This window comes from Pelodiscus sinensis, chromosome 1 (genome assembly GCF_049634645.1).
Source record: "Pelodiscus sinensis isolate JC-2024 chromosome 1, ASM4963464v1, whole genome shotgun sequence".
NCBI lineage: Eukaryota > Metazoa > Chordata > Testudines > Trionychidae > Pelodiscus > Pelodiscus sinensis.
Genome location: NC_134711.1, coordinates 251,429,303 through 251,454,493, shown reverse-complemented (window position 1 = coordinate 251,454,493; position 25,191 = coordinate 251,429,303). Strand labels below are relative to the sequence as shown.

Sequence of the window (25,191 nt, the reverse complement as noted above, 5' to 3'; positions counted from 1 at the left end):
TTTATTATGTAGCTACAGTTCATTTGGACACAAACTAGTTTGAAATGAAAACTTACAGGGCTCATCTCTTCACTATGACAAAATTAATAATTTAGATAGAAGCAGGTATGTGGTCAGTAGCTCTACTAATTAGGGCCCTACCAAATTCACAGTCCATTTGGGTTAACTTCTCAGCCCTAGGATTTTAAAAATTGTAAATTTTATTATTTCAGCTTTTTAAATCTGAAATGTCATAGTGTTGTAATTGCAGGTGTCTTGATGCAAAAAGGAGTTGCAAGGGGTCATAAGATTACTGTTGTGGGGGTTGCAGTACTGATACCCTTACTTGTACACTGCTGCTGGTCATGGCACTACCTACAGAGCTGAGCAATGGCAGCTGCTGGCTGGGAGCCCAGCTCTGAAGGCAAAGCTACCATCAGCAGCAGCATAGAACTAAGGATAGCATGTCATGATATTGCCACTTTTATTTCTGTGTTGCTGCCTGCAGATCAGGGTCCTCAATCAACAGCCACCACTTCCCAGCTCTGAAGGCAGCAGTGCAGAAGCACAGCATGGTATGATATTGCCACTCTTACTTCTGTGCTGCTGTAGCCATGGTGCTGCCTTCAGAGCTGGGTGCCTGGCCAATGGTCACTCATAGAATCATAGAATCCTAGGGCTGGAAGAGACCTCAGGAGGTCATCGAGTCCAGCCCCCTGCCCAAAGCAGGACCAATCCCAACTAAATCATCCCAGCCAGGGTTTTGTCAAGCTGGGACTTAAAAACCTCTAGGGATGGAGATTCCACCACCTACCTAGGTAATCCATTCCAGTGCTTCACCACCTGCCTAGTGACATCGTTTTTCCTAATATCCAACCTAGAGCTCCCCACACTGTAATTTGAGACCATTGCTCCTTGTTCTGCCATCCGTCACTACTGAGAACAGCCTCTTTCTATCCTCTTTGTAACCTCCCTTCAGGAAGTTGAAGGCTGCTACCAAATCCCCCTCCCTCTTCTCTTCTGCAGACTAAATACGTCCAAAATCCCTTAGCCTCTCCTCAGGTCATGTGCTCCAGCCCCCTAATCATTTTGGTTGCCCTCTGCTGGACCCTCCTCAATGCGTCCACATCCTTTCTATAGTGAGGGGCCCAGAACAGATGCAGTAATCCAGATGTGGCCTCACTAGTGCTGAATAAAGGGGAATAATAACTTCTGTAGATCTGCTGGAAATGTTCCTCGTAATGCATCCTAATATTCCATTAGCCTTCTGGGCTACAAGGGCACATTGTTGAGTCATATCCAGTTTCTCATCCACTGCAATCCCCAGGTCCTTTTCTGCTAAACTGCTACTTAGCCAGTCGGTCCTCAGCCTGTAACAATGTTTGGGATTCTTCTATCCCAAGTGCAGGACTCTGTACTTGTCTTTGTTGAACCTCATCATATTTCTTTTGGCTCAATCTTCCAATTTGTCTAGGTCACTCTTCACCCTATCCCTACCCTCCAACATATTTACCTGCCCACCTCTGAAGTCAGCAAGAAGTAAGGGCGACAATTCTGTCATCTGCCAAAATAACTGTGTGACCCCACCTGGCAACTGTCTTTTGGATCAGTCTCCATAGTTTGACAACTGCTGGTCTCCCACATGAAATATGGTAAAAGTACACAAAAGACCAGATTTCAAGTTCCATGACACATTTTTCATGGCTGTAAATTTGGTAGGGCCTTACTAATAAACAACTAGGGCCCAGTTCTGATTCCAAGATGCTACATGAGTGAATGACAGGAAGTGTTAGAAATGGCATCTTTCCTGAAAGCCTGGGCAGCATGTGAAGTGGCTGAGGAGCAGCAATAGCAGTCTGTGACTTGGCAGGTGGATCTGTGTAGCAATGGATGCAGCAGCCAAACCTATGCCCAAATTCCCCTGCTGTGGGGGGCTGGAGAATCTGCCAAGTATCTGTGTTCTGTGGTGGCAGGAGAATGCATTCCCTCTCCCAACAAAGCAGAAGTGCACAGGCTGTACTGCACTTGGGGTACCATGCGCTAGGCAGGTTTCTGCCTCAACATAAAGTCAAATTCTTCCCAGCCCTTAGGGTATGTCTACATTGCAATGTAAGCCCAGGGTTAGTAGAACTTAAGTTAGCACACCTAGGTTTGTTAATCCAGGCTTTAAGTGTCTCCACATCTTTGTAACCCCAGTTTAGGAATTGTCGAGGCCTGGGTCCCACCGGATGCTCAAGTGTCTGTGCCGGCTTGTGCCACAGGCGAATAGATTACACTAATTGTCGAGCCCTGATTAAACATGCCCGAGCCCAACTACACATATTTCAGACTTCCTAATTCCCAAAATATGGCCACTGAGACCTTATGTTCATGGTACAGTGTGCAATTCAACCTGTAGACATTTAAGTCCTAAGTTAACAAACCCAGAGTCAACTAATTCAAGCTCTCCTAACCCTGGGCTTCCCCTTAGACATGCCTACAGAATCAACCGCTTTGGCTAAAAACTTCTTAAATGTTGTTTAATTTTAAGTTTATTTTGATAATTAAACCTCTGATATAAAGAACAGGGGTGTCCATGAGATTGTGGGATACTCTTGGTGGACTCGCAAAGCTTGAATCTAGTTAACATAAGAACGCCCATATTGGGTCAGACCAAAGGTCCATCTAACCCAGCATCTTGTTCTTGGACAGTGGCCAGTGCCAGGCACCCCAGAGGGAATGAACAGACCAGGCAATCATCAAGGTGTATCTAAACTACACCCCTCTGCCAACAGAGGGATGTAGATTAGGCACATCGCTATTGCAAACGAAGCAGGGATTTAAATATCCCAGCTTCATTTGAATAGAAATGGCCGCCGCTTTTTGCCACCTTATGCCTCGAGGTTTACAGGATCAGTCAGAAAAGGCTTTCCTTGTCAACTGATCCCTGTGTAGACTGCTGCTTTTTGCCGGCAAAGTGCCGCGCCGGCAAAAAGCGGCGGCCATTTCTATTCAAATGAAGCATAGGATATTTAAATCCCTGCTTCATTTGCAATAGCGATGTGCCTAATCTACATCTTTCTGTCAGCAGAGGGGTGTAGTTTAGATACACTCCAAGTGACCCATCCCACCTCCATCCACTACTCCTAGCCTCTGACAAACAGAGGCAAGGGACACAATTCTTACCCATCCTGGTTAATAGCCATTGATGGAGCTATCCTCAATGAATTTATCTAGTTCTTTTTTGAACCCTGTTAAAATCCTGGTCTTCACAACATCTTCTGACAAGGAGTTCCAGAGGTTGATTGTGTGTTTCGTGAAGAAGTACTTCCTTCTGTTTGTTGTTTGTTAGTGGGGCTGTGTCTACACTGCAAGCAAAAAGACTTGAGCCCTGGATTCTGGCTTGACTCAGGCCATGGGGATTTGGGACCCAGGGTCTAAGACAGGGGTGGGCAATAATTTTTGATGGGGAGGCAACTCCAAGAATTTTGTAAGTGGTGAAGGGATTCACTCTTCCTTGATATTGATGGAAAAGTTGCAGTATCTGGGCTGGGGTAGAGGAATGGGGTGGGATGTAGGCTCTGGGAGGGAGTTTGGGTGAAGGAGGGGGTTGTGACCTAAGGCAGGGGATTGGGGTATAGGAGGGAGTGCAGGGTCCGGAAGGATATATGGATGCAGGAGAGGATTCTGTCCTGGAGGAGAGGTGTAGGAATGGGTATAAGGTCTGAGAGGGGGTTGTGACCTGGGGTGGGAGATCAAGAGGGGATGGAGAGGGTTTAGGTGTGACCTAGGAGGGCAGGAGAGCATTGTGATCTGGGGCAGGGATTTGGGGTGCAGGGTCTGGGTGGGAGTATGAGTGCAAGAGTGGGGATACAGAGGGTTAAGAACATAAGAACGGCCATACTGGCTCAGACCAATGGTCCATCCAGCCCAGTATCCTGTCTGCCGACAATACCAGATACCCGGGAGGAGGGGGAGACACAACATGTAATCCTCATGAGATCCCTCCCCTGTCACCCACCTCCGGAGAAACAGAGGCTAGGGACACCATTCCTACCCATCCTGGCTAATGGCCATTGATGGATCTAACCTCCATGAATCCAGCTAGCTCTTTTTTGAACCCTGTTAAGTTCTAGCCTTCACCACATCCAGGGTTTGGGTTGTGACCTGAGACAGCGGTGCTGGAGGGCGAGCAGAGGGTTGAGGGGATGGGATGACTGATGGATGTAGGCTCTGGAAGTGCTTTCCTTAAGTGACTCCCAGCCAGCAGCCCAGTGGGACCCTCAGGCAGGCTTCCTTCCTGCTCCATCCCACACACACCAAAGTGGCCAGCTGCGGGCACCATGTGCGGGGCTTCAGGACTGTATTTTGCCCACCCCGGTCTAAGCAGTGAGTTAGTGCAGTCTGTGTGTAGCTAAGCAGTGAATTAGTGCAGTCTGAGTGTAGACAGGCGGGGAGTTAGGCCTGAGTTAGGCGTGAGCCTGAGTTAAAACCCCGTGCTTACACTGCGGTATAAACATACCCTTAGCTTTCCATCTCCCCCTGCACAGCCCTCCCGGGACTAAGCTGAATTCCAGTTCCTGTGATCAAGGCAATTTTGCCCCGGGTAAGGAGACATGAGGAAGGAATTAGGTGAATCAATAGCTCCATCTCCATTGCCAAGCTCTAAGAAGCAGAGCTACGCAGCCCCATGCAGAGAGACTCTGGCACTTCATGAAGATGGGTAGCAGTGTCCAGGCTCCCTGTGCCCTAATTCTCTCTCTGTGTGTATATGTGTGTAGAAGAATGGTGGGGAGGTGGGGGGGGGGAGTCTGGGAAGAACACTTGCTTTCCTTTCCTTTGGGATAATGCAGCTCCATAGGGCCTAGCACAAGACATTATGTATAATGGGCATGATTTAGCCCATCATGTTTAAGGGCCCAATCTGACACTTCTTACACAGGCAAAACCATAATGTTCATATGGGAGGGGGGGATTGCTTAAGGAAGGCAGGCATAGACAGGTCTTTAATTTTCTACCAGGGGCAGCCCGTGAATATAGGCTGACTCGGCCATAGCCTAGGGCGCCACGTTAAACGGGGCACCCAATGATGATGTCACGCCATTGAGGGCTGTGGAGGTGAGGGCGCCGATCGCGCATTCCGCATGGGTGCCAGCTGCCGGCAGCCCGCCTTGGGCCGCCCCTGTTTACTACCCTTTTAATTTTGTGTGCTGCTGATCACAGACATAAACAACAATAAAACAACCAAATAATATCAGCACACCATTTACAGCATTCCACAGCAGAGGAGCAAATGACCTATTAAAATAACATAGCTGAACAAAAATGTACTTACAGAATAAAAGGGGCAGTATAGCCAGAAACCTGTATGCTGTGGGTGTGCATTTGGAAAGAGAATCTGTACAATATCTATAAAGCTATCTCGGGAAAAGATTTATTTTATTTAGTGAAAGCACCCATCCCCAGAGCATTATACATTTTTTCCATATATCATACTTAATAGATGTGTGAGCACCACATAACTTTTTGACACATATGACGGAAATGAGGCACTAAAGATTCTAACAAGATTCTTTGCGCAAGACAACTACATATTTGTAAGAAAACTTTTTTGGGGGGAGGGGTATCGGAATGTTGCTGAACATGCACAATGTGGTGAAAACAGGTTAGATACTCCTAATAATTATTTTGTTCCTTCTCTATTTAAAATGTCACTTTTAGTCTGATTTGGCCTTTTTTATTGGAATGCCCACCTGATGCATAGAATTCCACATCAGTGCCAAATAATTAGTGATGGTAATATGTGTTTGGAAATTACATATTTCTGCTCTTCATGAGAAAATATGGAAGAATTACAACTTGACAACCCCGTCTTTTTGCTTGTTTTGCCTTTCTAAATTGTCATGTTTTTATTAGCTAGTTTGCGTCTAAGGAGAAAATCAATAAAGCAAAAAAAATGTGCCGCTGTTGTAACCAAAAGGCAACATTGATATGCAATAAATTTAACTATGATCCAAGGAAACAGAAGTTGGACTGGATAAGGAGATCATTACCTTGGTTCTCATTTCCAAGTCAGTCTCTAACATATCTTCCACAGCTATGTATATGTTTTACAGTTTTCTGTATTACCTTTCAACATAGTAACTAGGTAACTCCCACATAATTTAGGTCTGTATAATGAAGTCCCTATGGGTATATCTGCATAGGAGTGTTATTTTGGAATAATGTGATGTTATTTCAAAATAATGTAGTGCGCATCTACACAGCAAGCCATTATTTTAAAATAATGTCAAAATGAGAGACTTCTAACTCCAACTCCTGTACCCCTCATTTCATGAGGAATAAGGGAAGTTGAAGGAAGAGTGTTCCTTCTTCGACTTCCTGCTTTGTAGACAGTGCCAAAAGTCGAATTAAGCTATTTTGACTTCAGCCTAAGTTGCATATCTTAATTTGACTTTTGCCCTGCTGTGTAGACGTACCCTAAGAAAACTCATCTAACGTTCTCTTCAGTTCCCTTGTTTGGTTTATATTGTCAAAATTTTAATTTCTAAAATCTGCATTAAAAATACCCTAATTGGATCATTTCTTTGGTGAGCTGAACTGAACTCAGAGTCTAGCTGGCCTACAAAACTGAGACCTTTTGGCAACAGATTCCAGTGATATTTCAAGTCATAGTATCTACTAATTGAAACTATTTCCTGTTTGAGTGGGTTAATTATTTCTTGTAGTCTCACTACCCTCTATTATTTCCACAATGTGCTTTGACCTTTACTAAGGAATGAATTTCAGCCATGTTGTTTTTTGCATAGGCTAGGGGGGGTTTTGGTAAATGTTTAATATTTCTCCTAGGAGATTTAGCCATAAATTAAGTTTTAGAATACCTCTAGGTAAATACATTCATGCTTCAGCACCTTAATGTGTTAATTAGCAACTAAAAGTGGCAGTAAATTGGACCTGTCAAAAACAATGGTTTCCTTGGCCAGTTTTCATCTATTGCTTTGCCTAAATGGTATTACCACAAACATAATTCCAAAACAAAAAAAACAAGGCAATGGGAGGTTATGAATATTTATATTGCCAAAAGCAAAGCAGCTTATTACATATAGAAGCGTTTTTAAAAGGAGCAAATTTTGAAATTCCCGTTAAAACTTCACTCCTCCTGTTGTCATTGTCAGCTTTGTGTGAGTAACAAGTGAATAAGAATGCAGGATTTGACATAAACACAAAAATTCATTATCAATGGAATAGGAATTGAAACAGTTATAGACTTTTCTCCTGGAATTCTACTATTAATGAAAATTCACTCAATCCGAGTTAAGCATATGTGCCTGTTATTATAGAAACCCTCCCACAAGTGGGCAAGACTTTTGCAATATGCGCCAATGCAATCTAGAAAATAATTCAAATCATTCACTGTTAAGCATACCCAAATATTTTGGTTTGTTCTCATAACTTTTAGTCACTTAACTTGTGTCTGGGTTTTGGGAACAACCCTAAATATTTGGAGGTGCTCTTAGGCTCTATTCAGTAGTGGTTTAGCACTGATCATACTGACAGAATTTCTTCTCTGAGGCTCAATAGAACTGTGTGTGCTTAGCTTTACCTACCTTTTCCTGATGAACCCTATCAATACTAAACACCTTCCATAGTTACTTTGTGCCAAATAAGTGCATGGGGGAGCAGATGGAAGAGATGAGAGGCAGTGGCACTCTGGTCCTTCTGTGTTGTCAAGCAGGTGGAGCTGGGGAGCCCAACAGAAGGGTAGAGCTCTGTGTGGATACAGAATTTGTGTCCACATCCAATTTGCAATCCATAAAAATGGTCCGTGGATTGCCACAGAATTGCAGAGCTTTACAGAGGACCACTCTTAGAACATCCTATAGGATCTGCAGAGTTGAGATTAGATTTTCCACTTTACTGAGGCTCTACAAGGTTTCAGGGAACATCCCTCATCCTCTCTGGATGGCCATGTACTCTATCCCCAGAGAAGAATATCTCTTAGGTCTTTTGTCCACTTTTTACTGTCTGCTGCTTTTGTGCAGCTAGCAAAAAGGGTAAACTATAGGTCTTATTTTTTTAAAAAAGGCTCCATCTTAAAATGCAACATGTTCTGCACATAGGTATTCCAGAAGCAAACTAGAAAACTATATGTGAGTATCCAGAATACTTTTCCAGCTCATAGCTATTTCACACTAATGTTGGTCTAACAACTTTGATAGCAAGTTTAAATGTCTGGATGGGGGCTTGGGAGAAGGATGGGATGGGGTGGGGCTTGGTGTCGAGCACTCCCAGAGAACTCAGGAAGTCAGCACCTCTGTCAGAGTGGACAAAAATGAGCTTTGGCCCAGAGGTTGTACAGGAGGGCTGATGGAGTAGATTGTTACCTTGATTCTGGAGGGGGTCAGGGAAAGATTGTGAATGGAGGCTTGCCAGGAAGAGACAGAGGGAAACTGAGATTGGTGGGTGATATCTTGGCAAAGACAAGGAAATAGGGAAGCAATGTTACAAAGAAGATTAAAGAGAAGTCACAGAGGGAGACTGGGACTAGCAAGGCTGAGAATGGGGGGTGGAGAGGAGAGAAGGAGAGACAGATATGATAATGAGGAGACAGGGGAAACAACTGGGACTGACTGAGCGAAGAGCCATTGGAGGCAAAAAGTCTGAGATTGTATCAGAAGACCAGGATAGGAGACAGGCACTGAAAGCAACTAGAGACAAGGAACTTGGGATGGGATGGGGTAACTGGAGATGTGGTAGGAAGAGAAACACAGGGTATGTCTACACAGCAAAGTTATTTCGAAATAACAGCCGTTATTTCAAAATAACTATCCTAGCGTCTACACCGCCATTCCATTATTTTGAAATTAAATCAAAATAGTGGAGCGCTTATTTCAAAATTGGTAAACCTCATTCCATGAGGAATAATGTCAATTTTGAAAGTGCTGTGTAGACACTTATTTCAAAATAGGGGGCCTCCAGCCTTCCCAGGGTGCCCTGGTGGCCACTCTGGCCTCAACCAAGAACACTTTTCTCCCTCCCCCCATCCCCGGAGCCCTTAAAGGGGTTTACTCTGCCCGTAGTGCCTGTGCCAGCTCCAAGCCTGCCAGCCCAGAGCAGTAGTCACTGCCCCTGACCCAGTGGCCCCAAAACATAAGCCAGCAAGCCACTGGCAGCGAGCCCTCCACAACTCCACAGGAGCAGTCTGCCAGCTCCCAGGAACCTGCCAGGGCCCAGACAAGGTGGGTGCCTTCCTGGTCCAGGGTGGAGATCATGGACCTTATTCAGGGTTGGGGGGGATGCTCCCAACGTCCATGATCTCTGCACTAGATGGAGGAATGTGGCTGCCAGGCTAGCCACCAAAGGCCGCATGTGAACCCAGGAGCAGGTTCACATGAAAATCAAGTTGGTCCGGTGAGACCCCCAAACCTGAGCCCTGAGCTTCCCCTCCCCCTTCTTCCCCTTGCTTCCCCCTTCCAGCTCCCTCCTCCCAGGTTTCCCCCTCTCCCAACCTCTCTCTTCCCCTCTCCTGCCTCCTTTCCCCAGTCTCACCAGAGTTTCATTCCCCCCCCCAAGTTTTGTTAAATAAAGAGAGTTTGTGTTCATGAATATACGTGTATTTTATTTTACATCAAGAAGGGGGGTTAGGGAAGGGTAAGTGGAAGGACATGAGGGAGGAATGAGGCACAAGCCTCTCCTAGGGCAGTCCAGGGAGGCTCTGGGTATGTCTACACTACCCTCCTAGTTCGAACTAGGAGGATAATGTAGGCATACCGCACTTGCAAATGAAGCCTGGGATTTGAATTTCCCGGGCTTCATTTGCATAAGCGGAGAGCCGCCATTTTTAAAACCCCGCTGGTTCGAACCCCGTGCAGCGCGGCTACACGGGGCACGAACTAGGTAGTTCGAACTAGGCTTCCTAGTTCGAACTACCGTTACTCCTCATTTCACGAGGAGTAACGGTAGTTCGAACTAGGAAGCCTAGTTCGAACTACCTAGTTCGTGCCCCGTGTAGCCGCGCTGCACGGGGTTCGAACCAGCGGGGTTTTAAAAATGGCGGCTCCCCGCTTATGCAAATGAAGCCCGGGAAATTCAAATCCCAGGCTTCATTTGCAAGTGCGGTATGCCTACATTACCCTCCTAGTTCGAACTAGCGGGGTAGTGTAGACATACCCTCTTAGTGCTCCTCAGGGTGGAAGCTCTCCCGCAGGGCCTCCTGGCTACTGACAGTCCACCGATGTGGCAGCCTGCAGAAAGTGCAGCGAGGCTTACAGAAATGTGTCCAAGAGAAGCACCAGAGTGCCCAGGGGCAGCTCTGACTCCATGTTGCAGAGTGCTGTGGTGTTCCGAGTGAGGGCAACCAGAGCATGCAGAGACAAAATGCTTTGCTGTCCCTCATCAAGGTAGGCAAGCAAGCAGGGAAACCTGAGAACTGGCTGTCCAGGGTGGGTCCCTTTAAGCACAGGCCTCAGATAGCCTCAGGCAGCAGCCACACAAAGTAACTCGACCTGATGCCCTGCCGGTCCTGGTTCCGGCCGGCCTTAAATGAGATTCGGTGTTCACTCAGTGTGGATGCACTATTTTGAAATAGCAAAAAAAAAAAAAAAAAAAAGCTATTTCGAAATGCATTTTATGTGTAGATGCGTTATTTTGAAATAAGCTATTTCGAAATTAGATATTTTGAAATAACGCTGTAGTGTAGACATACCCAGAGGGATTGGGAGTGGGAAGGAACCTAGGACTGTCTGGGCAAGGATACTGGGCACACGGAATGAAAGGTGGACTGTGAGAGGGATTGAGAATGGCTGGGCAAGGAAGCTGGAAGCAGGAACAAAGTGGAAGACAGAGGTGCGGAATCCAGAGAAGGGAGACTAGGCTTTGCTGGGCATAAGAAGAGAAGGTGGTTAGAGTAGGAGAAGGGGTGCTGCTCGCACGGTACAGACAGAACTGGGACTCTTTGGAGAGAAGGAGCAGAAGGTGCCAATCAATACTACAGAGGAAGGGGCTGAATACTCTGTGCCTGCTACAGGACATTCACCTCTAAAATCTGCAACGCACTCCAAGATTCTTGAATATCACCATCCTTCGTCTGTCAACAAATAGACGTCAAACCTACTGGCAAGATGTCCCAGTCCTTTCTACGGCAGGGCCAGTTAAAGGATGACAACCCCGTACTGATACTGTTCACTACAATAGCTCAAGTGAAAGAGATCTGTGCAGTAGAGCTGAAGGTTCCAACCCTGCTAATGATCCACATGGATAGTAATGTGATATCGCGTGATGGAATTTGGTTTTTTTTTTTCAGTTTACTTTTCTTTTAAAATTGCCTTAAAACTGCAGCATTAAGATGGCACAGTCAAGCACTCAAAAGATAGACAACTTTACTTCTGATATTTCCAATGCAACCTTAACTTGGCCCCTTTGTGCATATGCATTAGGAGGCAATCTTTAATTAAATGATCACATGCTGTTTTTTCTACCCCATTCTGGATCTCAATCATGGTATGCTGAAGGAGGCTGTTGTCACAAAGACCCTTGCCTCACTTGTTTCAGAAGCTGGAAAGTCTGTAGTGAGACAATGTACTGCAGAGAGAAAGAGAAAGGATGATGTCATAGTCAAGTAATATTGCCAGTTTTGGTTGGACATATTCCTACAGGTTTTCTCAGATGACATAATCTTTAATTCCTGGAGACTCCAGGACAATCCTGGAGGGTTGGGAAGTCTATAAGGCAGTTGCATCCTATTCGAGGGAATCAGAGTTTATTTATTTATTTCTGTCCCATCGTTCCTGTGTAATGCTGAGTTATTTAACCCAAACTTTTCACAAGATTGTCAATTAACTGGTGGTTCCTCATTTGCTTGGTAGCCAACCAGAGTCTCTAGGGCAGGGGTGGGCAACATTTTTGGCCCAAAGACCACATCAGGGTATGGAAATTGTAAGGAAGGTCATTAGGGTTAGGGTGCGGGAAGGAATGCAGGTTCTGGGGGTGGCGCCAGAAAGGAAGAGTTCAGCGTGTGGGAGAGGACTCCAGTCTGGGGCAGGGAGTTGGAATGCAGGGAGGGGGAGGGCTCTGGGGTAGTGCCGGGCCTGAGGGTTTGGGGTTGAAGGAGAGCACTCTGGGCTGGGACTAAGGAATTTCAAAGACAGGAGGGGGGTCAGGGTTGGGGTCAGGAAATAGGGGGTTTAGGAGTGCAGGCTTGGGCTGCTCTTACCAACTCAAGCAGCTTCCAGAAGCAGCAGCATGTCCCTCTTCCAGTGAGCTCCTCCAAGGCATGGCCAGTAAGCTCTGTGTGCTGCCTTCACTCCACAGGTGCCACCCCTGCAGCTCCCACTGGCTGTGGTTTCCAGCCTCTGATTCAGAGGCAGCTGCATGCGGGGAAGAGTGGGGGGAAGGAGATGGGTTGGGACTGTATGTAACTGCACATTAACTGATAAGCCCAGGCTCATTGGTCAACTATGTACACGTTTACACTTTCACATCCACAGAATACACTTTCCATCAATTATGTACTTTACCCGGGTTTCCTGTTTATTTAGTATCTATCATTTCAGAAATCTATTAAGGCTCTAAGGAAGTATAGTATATTCAAATAGCAATACAGCCAGAAATGTTTCTCTGTCACCCCTGCCCCTGGTATCAAGATGAATGTATGACCAAAACCAATGCAAGCAGGTATTCCTTTTAAATTGAAGCCATAATGTGTTAACGAGGAATAATCTCTTAGGGTTTTTGCAGGATGAGTAACGGTAGTTCGAATTAGGAGCTTTAGTTCGAACTACCTAGTCCGTGCCACGTGTAGCTGCAGGCAGGGAGTTCGAACTATGGGGCATTTAAAAATGGCGGCGCCCGGGAACATGCAAATAAAGCCCGGGATATTTAAATCCCAGGCTTCATTTGCAAGTTCGAATGACTACATTAGCCACCCTAGTTCGAACTAGGGTGGCAGTGTAGACATACCCTTACAGTGATTAGTTAACTTTACAATATTGCATTGCTCCACCCATAATAATAGCACTGTTTATCACAGTGTTTCAACTATAAGTAATTTTTACAAGGTAGAAAAGGCCTGTTCAAGGGCCTTACTGCTTGGAGGTGCTGAGTGTCCTCCACTGCCACTGAAGGAAGGCCCTCATTCAGCAAGGTACGTAAGTGTATGCCTAACTTTAAGCACACAAATAGTTCCACTGAAATCAACATTAATGTGCTTAAAGTTAGACAAGATACTTCAGTATCTTGATAAATCAGGGTCTTTCACCCAGCTTCTCACAGGTAGTTAGGTTCCTAACTTCTGCTGAAATTAGTGGAAGTGAGGAGCCTAAATACATTTGTGGATCTGGGCCTTAGTGCCTAATCCAAAGTCCATTGCACTCAGTGGGAGTATTTCCATTGATTTCAATGGAATTTGGATCAAAATGTAATGAAAATGAAGGGACTGATCGTCTTGTGGGTGGTATACAGTACTCTATATGACCATGCCCAAAAATGAGATTGAATCCTAGGAAAAGTTAGGGCCTAGTTCTGCTTGCAGTTATTCTATGCATGGGTAGAGTCACTCCAAGGGAGTATAATGATAACCATTAGGTAATGCTGTTCTAATATCAGGATTGCACATTGTGATTACAGGTTACATCCAAGCCTGCCGAGGACTCATGATTGCTGCTGTCTCTCTTGGATTCTTTGGCTCCGTCTTCGCTCTCCTTGGGATGAAGTGTACCAAAGTTGGAGGCTCAGATCAGACAAAAGCTAAAGTCGCTTGTTTAGCTGGGATGATTTTCATACTTTCTGGTAAATATTTAATTCTAACTTAAAATATGTATTTCAAATAACTTAAGGCCTCATCCTACTCCCATAGAAATAAGTGGCACAACTACCAGCATCTTCAGTGGCAGTAGGATTAGGTTCATAATTATTATATTGATTCTCTGAATGATTTATTCATCTGGTGCATTTTAGGGTTGTGCTCTATGACTGGTTGCTCCCTGTATGCGAACAGAATTACATCTGAATTCTTTGACCCTACCTTTATTGCACAAAAGTAAGTACTTTTTCATGCCCATGAATTTTAGATCTTAGATTGCTTAGAAAACATACCAAAGTATGTTTGTAAAGAAAGTAGACGTTCCTAGTCCAGACACAAGAGAAGTATTGGATCTGTAACTTTCCTTTTATTACTCAAATGCAAAATATGACACGTATACAGTAAACTTACTGGTGAATTTATTGACTAACAAAATCCATTACTTATGTCAAGCCTTTCCATATCACTGGTTAAGCAACCATCTCTCTCTACCTAAGACTTAATGACATAAGCATGTTTTATAGCAGGTACAGAGGAGTGATTCAGTGTAGCTGACCTGATTCTTGTTTATATTTATGTCACAGATTCAGAAGAAAATTTTCAGATGATTTATCAGAAGTCAGAGATACCCATTGGACAGATAATTCAATATTCAGCAATGAATGAAACAGAAATGTTCTCTTATGAACCTTTCATAGACGGTTTGATTTTCACAAAGGGATAAAACATGACCATAAATTCTAAACCATCTTGCCAATATTTCCTAAAAGTATTCTTTATGGCAAAATTTGGCTTATTAATTCATATTTAAGCCATGCTCCTATCATTACTAACATATATTTAATTTTAAATCAGTGGATCTTAAAGTTACACAAGTGTGTTTTTGTAGGACTGGGAGGGACATAAGGCACATAAATATATATAAATGACATTATCAGAAGAGATCTGAAATTTTTCAGTTAAAACAATGAATACTGCATGTGCTGAGCACCTTTGAAAATCAGACAATTTATAGTTAGGTAACTTAGTATGGATTAAGGGGCCAAATTTCAGACTGCAGACTTCTTGTGCAAGAAGTTTTTTGCGGAAGAGATCGTCTGCAAAAAATTATTGTGCAAGAGCATGTCAGCTCTGCAAAACCGCATCGGAAAAGCAATGAGCTTTTGCACAAGAGAGCATCTAGACAGCAAGGACGCTCTTTCACAAGAAAGCTCTGATTCCCATTAACAGAATGGCCACCAGGGCACCCATGGTTCTTTCGATAGGCTGTTTTTTCACAAAAAACGCCTGTTTCCTGTCCACACACACCTTTTTGTGCAAGAGCTTTTGTGCAAAAAGGCTTATTCCTCATAGAAAGAGGAATAACTATTGCACAAAACCCCCTTCTGATTTACAGTAAATTTTCTTGCACAAAACACGCTTGCAGTGTGGACTCTCTGCGAGTTTTTGTGCAAAAACTCTGAGTCTAGACGTAATCTCAGATTTGGAAATGTTGACCTTAAATTATGTCTCATAGATTTTTCATTTTCTTTTGTAATTTAACTTTATACTCAAAAACAAGAATTTCAGAAACCCTCTCCAGCATTTCCAATTTAATTCCATTCAAGCAACTCAACAGAAATCTCCTTAGTTCCCAGCATAAATTCCATTTGGCAAAAGGAACACTTAACATTGTCTGTCTTCTAGGTAAATACCTCCTCCTTATTTTAACTAACTTAAGATCTTTACTGAGATTTGTATCAGTGCTGGGATTTCCACTCGTTCTTTTTTTCTCTTGTTGAGTTAATATTGGTATTTTCATACTTCTGCCACAAGCTCTGCCTGTCTCACTCATTATCAGTGTCATCCAAAAACTGCTGAAATGAATGGGAGCCAATGCCACTGGCAGTGTGATGGAGTGCTGTCTGGATAGCCTTGTGGTAATTTTCCGTTAGGCTCACACTTACTGAGGCCATTTCTCCACCTTCTGGATGCTTCGAATATCAATCTCTCAGGGGTCGATTTAGTGGTTTAGTAAAGACCCTCTAAATCAGGCCTGGGCAAAACATCTTCCATGGGCCAGATCCAGTCTGCCAAGCCACCGGATCCGACCCGCAGACACATCAGGGAGCTTCCAGGCAGACTCCCCTGCTTGCCCCACCCTGGCATGCCACTCAGAAAAGCAGCAGCTGGGCCATTTGTGTTTCACAAACTGTGAGCAGTGGGGAATGGAGCTTCCGGTTTTTGGCCAATGGGAGCTGCCTGTTTCAAGAGCAGTCACCGTGCGAAGCACCACTCCCCTCTCCTCTCAGGCTCTGCAGCTGAAGTGGAGGCAACGAAGACTCCTACCTGAGAAACATGATGGACTGTTGGCCGGGAGTCTCACAGGTAAGTCTCCTGGCCAGAGCCTCTCTCTGGGACTCCAGCTCCTCCCTCCCCCCAGTCCTCTGCCCCCCCACTCCTGGCCTTCCTACCCCACATAAGCCAAACTCTCTGCCCCCTTCTAAGCCCATACCCCCTCCCAGACCCTGCACCCTAATCCTCTGCCCTAGGTCACAAGCCAAACCCCTGCACCCTCTCCTGCACCTTAGTCCCCTACTCTAGGTCACAACCCAAACCCTGCATCCCAATCCCCTGCCCTAGGTCACTACCAAACCCCTGCACTGTAATCCACTGCCCTACATCACTACCCAAACCCCTGCACCTCCTGCACCCCAGTCCCTTGTCCTAGGTGACAACTACCTCCTGCCTTAGGTCACAACCCAAACCCCTGCACTCCAATCCCATGCCCCAGGTCACAACTGCCTCCTTCACCCAAACTCCCTCTAGACCTCACAGGCCCTCCTGCACCCCAATCCCTTACCCCAAGTTGTCTTCTGCACCCAGTCTCCATCCCAGACCTCACACTTCCTCCATTAATATAATGGAAGAGTGTGGGCCTCGACCACTTTTCAAAAGTGGAGTGGCCCCCCATCAAAAATTACAGCCCACCCCTGCTCTAAATTGACTGCTGATCACGCTCCTGTCAATTCCAGTACTCCACTGAGCCGCAAGAAGTAAGAGAACTTGACTGGAGACTTTCTTCCATCGACCCCCCACAGCTGGGATGCTGCAGAAATTTGAACTATGATATGTTAATTCCAGCTGCACTAGCTGGAGTTGCATGCCTCAGTTTCTCTTTGCCCCTAGTGTAGACCTGGCCTAAGGAAAAACACCCTCCTTATTGCTGGAATTCCCACAGAAGGATGTTGCAGAGGCAATCCTGGCAAGCAAACAGCAACTGCCTATGTAGGTGTTTTCTTCTAGAGGCAGGCAGATTTTCTTCTGGGAAGTATGCACTGCATATCTGCCCCGGCAGAACCATTGTCACTCTTGTGTACAGCAGGTTGTTTTCATCATTCACAGCTCTCCATGAAGTTTTAAGGGTGCTGGCACCCTGTCAAAGTTTTGGAAGAGCTATATAAGCCAACATAAATAAATCAGATGTTAAGGTGTGTCCAAGGCAACCACTGATGACATGGATGACTGTATTTTGCTCCAAATCAACGAAATGTGAATGCTAACTTCTGCCCCTCAACAGTTGTACAGTATTTCATTGGAGGAAATACTAGCTCCAGTACTGAGGTTCACAGAACATTTGCCCCTCCTTCTCAGGAAGGCTCTGCTAGCTTCTGGATGAAGGCAGTGCAGGAAGCAATTTTTTTTCTTTATATGTTCTAGATGAGGTCAGTACATTAGGCTGTGGTCCAGTCTGACTCTTTAGTAAGTGACAAATGTCTGGCAAGGGAGTGGATGATCCTGAGCATAGAGTGAAAGGATTGACCTGGTGATTGTTCACATGGAAGGCTGTGGCCACCATCTTAGAGCTATTTAGTATACATCTCCTCTGATACAGATAAGCAGCCAAAGCATTTGTGTCCTGGTTGTCTTTGGTATTATGTAGGTCATTACATACATGAGCAAAACTGATTTCATCTGCATACACATACTTATTGGCCTTAGTTGTTGGTAGGGTTGTAAAGATATAGATTAGGAGAGGAACTAGAATGGATCCTTGCAGGAATCCATTACAAAGACGCCTGGACTGACTGACTTTGTCTCCTGTTTGCAAGATGAAATTAGATTCATTATTATTTGCATGATGAACCACACCAGGGACCTCCAGGGAATAGTCTGCAGAAATGTGGCAGTCAGTCACATGCCAGACAGTGGCATATGCAGCTGAAAAGTCCACTAGACTTCTTGCTCTTCTCAAAGGCATCATCAATGTCTTGTTAGGCAATTGATTTGATTTTGTGCCAACCTGCACAACTGTGGGCAACTGTACTTTGATAATATGGCTGATACACATCAGACTTAATCTATCCATAAAGTTGGCTGTTAACATAAAGGAAGGAGCTGGGTTAGTAGCCCTTTGGCTCTTGCAGCAGTTTTTTCTACTTTCAGAATGGCTACAGCTTTTGTCTGCATTAGATTTTAGGATTCAATTGTTTGGGAAACATTGAGAAATGGAAGCAGCTAGATTTTGTATTTTGAATCTCGGTGAATGTTATCCAGGCCTGTCTCCTCCTAAGCTTAATGGCCAGTGTAATGGGGCATCACTCACCACAGGGGCGCCTCTGCTGGTAATCCTGGGAATTAGCTCTGGTTCGCAGATGTGCCTTCATCTAGTGGCATTTCCCTTCCTTCTCGTGTCTTCAGGACACGGGTCATTTTCAGGACCACAGTGTCTTCTTCTGGATACAACCCTCCAGCTGTACCTCACTCGGTTCTCTTCTCCCTTAAAAGGAGTCAGCTGTCCTCTGTCCAACTACTTTGCCTCAGTATCAGGCTGTAGTCCATACTCTCCTGAGTGGCAAGTGGGGAGGGAACTCAAGCCCACCTTCTACTCTAGGTCCCAGCCCAAGGACTCTCTAGCTGGCAGCTGTGTGCTCTGTCACCTCTAACTCCTGCCTTCTCTTTCCCTAGGTCACTTCCCCACAGCCCTAGCACCTTCTCTGCCCTTGTATCAGGATGTCAGTCAGGAAGCCATCAGCTGAGAGCTCACTCATGCTTCCCTGTCCCTGCCCAGCACTGCTCTATCCATGGGGCTGTCTCTTCTCTCATGCGACTTGATCTCCTGGTGTGTTTAGAATCTGTGGTGGACGCCAAGGTCTCCAAAGACCATAGAGATGCTGGGTGGTGCAGAAGGGCAGCAAGATTCCAGGGATTGGTTTGGTCTCCCCACATGCATGGCCTGTGCCAGGGAGATGCACACTGGAGATGGGAAACAGTATGACATGACATAGAAGGCTTTTCCCAAGATAGAATGAGCAGCCTGGCCACTATGGACACTTCTTTGCTCCTTGGAGAAGGTGGTGCCGTCATGTGGACCAAGTCCTACTTATGACAGTCCAGGGAGCAGTAATGGTCTGGACCTCTTGTGGAGCAGGAATCGATGATTCCCTGGGAGCCACCATACCTGAGGTGGGACTGGGGGTCTGGGGCTTCCCGCTACATCCTCCTTCAGCTGGGAAGTGGGAGAAAGCCCTTTCTCCTGCTGTTTCTTTTTCTGCGGCATTGGCATCAATGATCAGCGCCTGCTAGACTTATGTCCTATGCTGTATCGGTGCTGAGGGTCCTTGGATTCCCTCCTAGGAGGCAATTAATGTGCTGTCAGCACTGGTGTGCTCTGCTCCAAGGATCCACTGACCCCTGATCAGATTGAGGATGTAGAGCCAGCTGCATGCACAGGATTCCTAAGCCTTTGCTCACAATCCTTAAGTGTGCGTGGTGGAAAGTTTTTGCACATGCGGCACTTGTCCTTTAGATGAGCCTCACCAAGGCATGTTAGACAAGAAATGTGGGGGTCACTTTTAGGCATAAGCGTGCCACAATCTTTGCAAACTTTGAATCCTGGGGACTGAGATGTCAGGGATGGGAGGTACCCCCCAGCTAAGACCTGAGAACACTACTTAAACTGAATAACTAACTGCTAATGACTAAAAACAAATAAGTACAAAATACAGTGGAACACTGTTAATGGTCTTTGCCAGGATAAGATCAAGATGTTCCAGCTGCTGTCGCAAGCAGTAAGAAGGAACTGAGCTGGTGGTGAGTTGGCGAGGCCCCATATGAGACACACACCTAGGCCAACTCAATGGATACTGCTATGGGGGAAATCTTATAGCTATCAGGAAGGATTGTGTGCACACACATGATTGGAATTGACATGAAAAGTACTCAAAGAAGAATGCCTAAATATTGAACTCATCCCTTGTTGCTGCTGACTCCACCTGGTTACACTGGTGACTCATGGAAAATTGGCAATGGATCTTAATTTAAATTTATTTTTCTGTATTTCACTTTCACTACCTTTTTGGTATTAGGGCTGTTGCAGGAACTCTGTTGCTTAGGAATTCACCAACTCCTGCTATATGTTACTTTCCCAATATTGTACAGTTCCATTTGTGACAATACAGTTGGTGCTGTGTGGAGGTTTGTGATACCATTAACTAAAAATTGACACCAGGTGAAGAATAAGCCTGATCATTTGAACAGGAAGACTGCCTTCTCTCTTCTTTTGTACTTCAACAGTATAATAGGCTAGCAGAGTTCATAACAGAGATGAAGGGACTATGTCCACCCATTTTGATAGTAGGAAACACAAACCTGCATAAAGCTGCTGGATACTTCTGCTGACGTACGGTGGCAGATACAGCTTGTTACTTCCAGGGCACAGGGAGGTGGGCATAAATTTCTGATCAGAGAGAACTATCGGGAGAGACAGAGCTCTAGGAACAGCCTTGCTCAGGGAGAAACCTCATGCTCTGTGTTATATTCTGATCATGCAATGATTTGCTATACCAGTCAAACTCTAGAGGAGGATAAAAATCTAACCTTCTAGGGCATGTGTAGACTGTTTGGAGCAGAATGGGTCCAGAAACCTGTGCACGGAAAAGGTTGATTGAACTTTTCCTAAGTGATCTCCAATAGCCGGATCTTCCACTGGATCTATAATAATGATGTTTCGATAGCTAAGTTTTTTAATTTTTACACCAAATATTCCTTGCTGCAGTTTTAGTTTTTTATTTTCATCTATTTTTATTGACTAAAGAGAATAGCTTCTCTGAATCCTCAGTACAGTTTCACTTGTCGTCTCCCATTAGTCTTCTTTTCTCTATACTGATTATGCACCTTACTCTTAACCTTTCCTCACAGGTCTTATTTGTTCAAACCTTGTATCATGTTTGATGCTTTCCTCTGAGTTCTCTCCAATTTACCTGTTTTTTCTTAAATATGTGGTGCTCAGCTTCCATGCAGTATTTCAAGAGAAATAGTCAGTAAGTGGAATAATTAGCCTGCTTGTTTTCACATTGCTATTACAGCCCAGTACAGCTTTTGCCTTTTTTCCAACAGTTTTGCATTGTTAATTCTCTCAGTTTATACAGTGAGGTGTCTTGTGGCACCTTAAAGCCTAACAAATGTATTTGGGCATAAGCTTTCAAGGATAAAAACCACTTTGTCAGATGCAGATGACTATCATGACTAATATGACTACCCCTCTGAGACTTACCAGTTGATACAGTTCAGATCTTTCTTTGAGGTCCTGTTGTTCCAAGAAGCATTCTCCATTATGTAGTTCTGTATTTAATTATTTTTCTATACCAGCCACAATTCCATATGCTTTTAATTGAACTGTAGTTTAGTGATTTGAATCTATTTCTCAATTTTTTTAATGAAAATTATTTTATTACCAAAGTAAGAGTATTACATTCCTTCCCTTACTTTTTTTTTCTTTGAAACCGCTCAAGGCAAAGATAATGAAACATTAACCTACTACACTGTACATTTTTATTACTTATTCAGGATCAGGTTAACATTCCAAGGATCTGACTAAAGATTCTAGCTTGTCTGCTGGAGAGCACTTCCCATCTGGGTACTTTTTTTTAATTAATTTAATCCTATATTACCTAGTCCTCCCTTCTTGATTACATTAAATCTCTCTTAGTATTTATCACATTTGAATACTTGTGGATGGCTTTCAGTTCATTACACAATTTACTGTAGTTGTTTAGTTAAGCGCTACCTTTTTCATTCTTTGATTTTTATGTATTTATTTATTTATGTATTTATTTATTTTTGCAAAAAGTCAGTGCTTCCAGGTCCCTAAACACTTCATTGCTATTCTCTGAATTGTTCTTCAGAAACCGTATATGGTTATATGGTATTAGGGCCTGATCATCACTGAAGTTACTTGAAAGATTGTGACAGATTTTAGTGCAAGTTAGATTGGGCCCTTCTGAAGCAGGCTAGTTTAATTTCTAAAGAACAAAAATCCTATTTCATTTAAATATTCTTAACAACAAAACAAAAGGAAGGAAAACCAAAAGTATTGAAAACTCTTTGTAAAGAAAGTGTTTTTAAAATATTCAAGAAGCAACAAGGTATGTAATGGGTTTTAATATGGTATATACAGGCAGAGCAAACATCTAGGTTGAAGCACCATCTAGGTTGAAGCTCTCTAGGATAGAGAGTACGCTTATTAAGTTTGCAGATGATACCAAACTGGGTGGGGTTGCGACTTCTTTGGAGGATAGGGACATAATTCAAAATGACCTTAGCAAGTTAGAGAAATGGTCAGAGGTAAACAGGATGAGGTTTAATAAAGAGAAATGCAAAGTGCTCCACTTAGGAAGGAACAATCAGTTCCACACATACAAGATGGGAAGCGACTGTCTAGGAAGGAGCATGGCAGAAAGGGATCGAGGGGTCATAGTGGACCACAAGTTGAATATGAGTCAACAGTGTGATGCTGTTGCAAAAAAAGCAAATATGATTCTAGGTTGTATCAACAGGTGTGTTGTAAGCAAAACTCATGAAGTCATTCTGCCGCTCTACTCTGCACTAGTTAGGCCTCAGCTGGAGTACTGTGTCCAGTTCTGGGCGCCACATTTCAAGAAAGATGTGGAGAAATTGGAAAGGGTACAGAGAAGAGCGACAAGAATGATTAAAGGTCTAGAGAACATGACCTATGAACCCAGGCTTCATGAACTGGAAAAAAGATTAAGGGGGGACATGATAGCGGTTTTCAAATATCTAAAAGGGTGTCACAAGGAGGAAGGAGAAAATTTGTTCCTCTTGGTTTCTGAGGACAGGACAAGGAGTAATGGGCTTAAAGTGCAGCAGGGGAGGTTTAGATTGGACATTAGGAAAACATTCTTAACTGTCAGGGTGGTCAAATATTGGAATAAATTGCCAAGGGAGGTGGTGGAATCTCCCTCTCTGGAGATATTTAAGAACAGGTTAGATAGACATCTGTCAGGGATGGTGTAGGTGGAGCTTGGTCCTGCCTTGAGGGCGGGGGGCTGGACTCGATGACCTCTTGAGGTCCCTTCCAGTCCTATTATTCTATGATTCTATGACCATAGCAATCAAGAACAGGGTTGGATGTAGGAAGCACCGTCCAATGCAGCCACAATCAGAAGTCACCTTGTTGTAGCCTCAGACAAACCTCCAGTTCTTCCTGGATTAAATAGTATTGTTGGACCAATAAATGGAGATGAGCAATCCTCCAATCAGAGCGCCTCTAGGCGGTGCCTTAGCTGGGGCTATCATCTTAGTAGCTTCTTATCCTACCAGTTTTCAGTAGCTACTGGGCAGAGGCCAGGATGGGACAGCTACCAGGCCTGGATTAAAAATCTGAACATGACCCATAAAATGTTTAGAGTCTATCAACTCTTCTAGTGATGATAACATTAAACCCCAAAAGATATTAACAACTGAAGCAGTATGAATTTTAAATACTGATTTAGTTTTGAACCCCATTTTAGATTTTAAGTAAGGTTTTGTAATTGGAAATATTTAAACAAAAGATATCAAGAAATGTACCTAAGTATCTTGAAACAAAATAAATTTGATATCTTAACTAAGCTAGTTTTCTCTTTTATTTGATGGGCAACAATACTGATATTACAGGAAGTGTGTTTGGCATTCCTTTTTATCAAGAGTGCTATAAGATTAGTATAATTGCACTGGTCATATTGGTTTCAAGTGTCTTTTGCATCATACAAAATATTTTATCAAGTAACTGAGTTTTTATTATAGGTTTCAGTTCTAGATTGTACTGTTGCAGCTGAAACTTGGATCTAATGTGACATTTATACAATCAGCTTTATATTTAGTGAGAGGAAGAAGAGACGCAATAATAAAAAGATGATGAAAGGGAAATGTAGAAGGTCTAAGCGTTCTTTCATCCTCAGCCTTACCTGCTGATGTCCTGCGCTTGCTTCCCAGCTTTGAAAGGAAGGGTGGATCGTCCTCCACCATTTATCAGGGGAAAAGACAAGAAAGTACCGCCATGCCCTAGGTGGTAGTTCATGATCTGGCTAAGTTCTCAATCTTCAGCATGGAAACTCAGAAATTTTCCTCTGGGTCCTGCTACGGCCCCTTTAACTTTAAAGCATGCAGAGGATTAGATAACACTCTGCACATAAGCCCATATTCACATTTCCATTCCCATGCAAAAGAGACTAGGAAAAACATCTTTACAATCAAGGAAGGGATTACCAAATGCAAAGATAAAACCCACAAATATAAAACCAGCAAAGCACTAGACAATAGCTTAACCAGGATAACTTACATTAGTACAAAAAACAAACAAAAAGGTGGGTGAATTTAGATATGCTGCCTGGGCACTTTCCATTTGAACTACTACTGCTATAGTCTTCTTTCATATAAGATTTATTGAAATATGTAAGTTGTTAAGAATATTAGGGCTGACATTCTTCTGTGTCACTTATCTGTGCAGTAGTTGGCATCATTTGAGTTTTGATTAGTGTTCTTAGGTGCTATCATAATATCACATTTATAAAAAACATCAAAGGAGCTTCATAGAACAGGTTCAAGATGTTTTCAACAATATGTTTCACTTCATACTAAAGTAGGCACTGTTGACATGGAAAAAGTGCTCAGAATTAAAGCAAAAGAGTGCTGTTGCTAAATCTTTCCCCTGTTGCACCTCAAAAAGGGGTTCCTATTGAACTGTCTCATTGATCATTGCAAATTTACAATAGGCTTCTAACACAGATTTCTCAAACATACAATCTGGCTATTGTCGGGAGGGGATAGGGGAAAGGTAGGTTGTGCTGAACCCTGGAATTTGGATACAGAAGCCTGGAATTGGGATATAGGTTTTGGGACTTTCCATGGAAGATTTGGAAGCAATAATGTTCACTTTGTGCCTGGTGGGGAAACAAGAGTATCAACTGGGCAAGGATGAGGAGATCTCTGAGCCTGCAGCCTTTCTGAGACACATTATCCTAATCAAGAGGTCAGCCTTGCACTGAGAAATAGGGAAGGGGAGGTCCAGCAGTAGATTAGAATTGCTATCCTTGGTTCAGAAACTTCACGGCTGTGTCTAGACTGCATCCCTTTTCCGTAAAAGGGATGCAAATTAGACATATCGCAATTGCAAA

The 25,191-nt window shown here is 43.9% G+C and overlaps 1 protein-coding gene across 2 annotated transcripts in view; it reads left to right on the top strand.

Moving 5' to 3' along the window:
- The window catches only part of CLDN10 (claudin 10), an 83,331-nt gene that overhangs the window by 55,865 nt on the left and 2,275 nt on the right, over positions 1 to 25,191 (top strand). For both annotated transcript variants that reach the window (XM_006128138.4, XM_006128137.4), the window contains exons 2-3: positions 13,582 to 13,743; positions 13,912 to 13,993. In XM_006128138.4, coding sequence (XP_006128200.1) covers positions 13,582 to 13,743; positions 13,912 to 13,993 — 244 coding nt within the window. The remainder of the gene's footprint in view (positions 1 to 13,581; positions 13,744 to 13,911; positions 13,994 to 25,191) is intronic.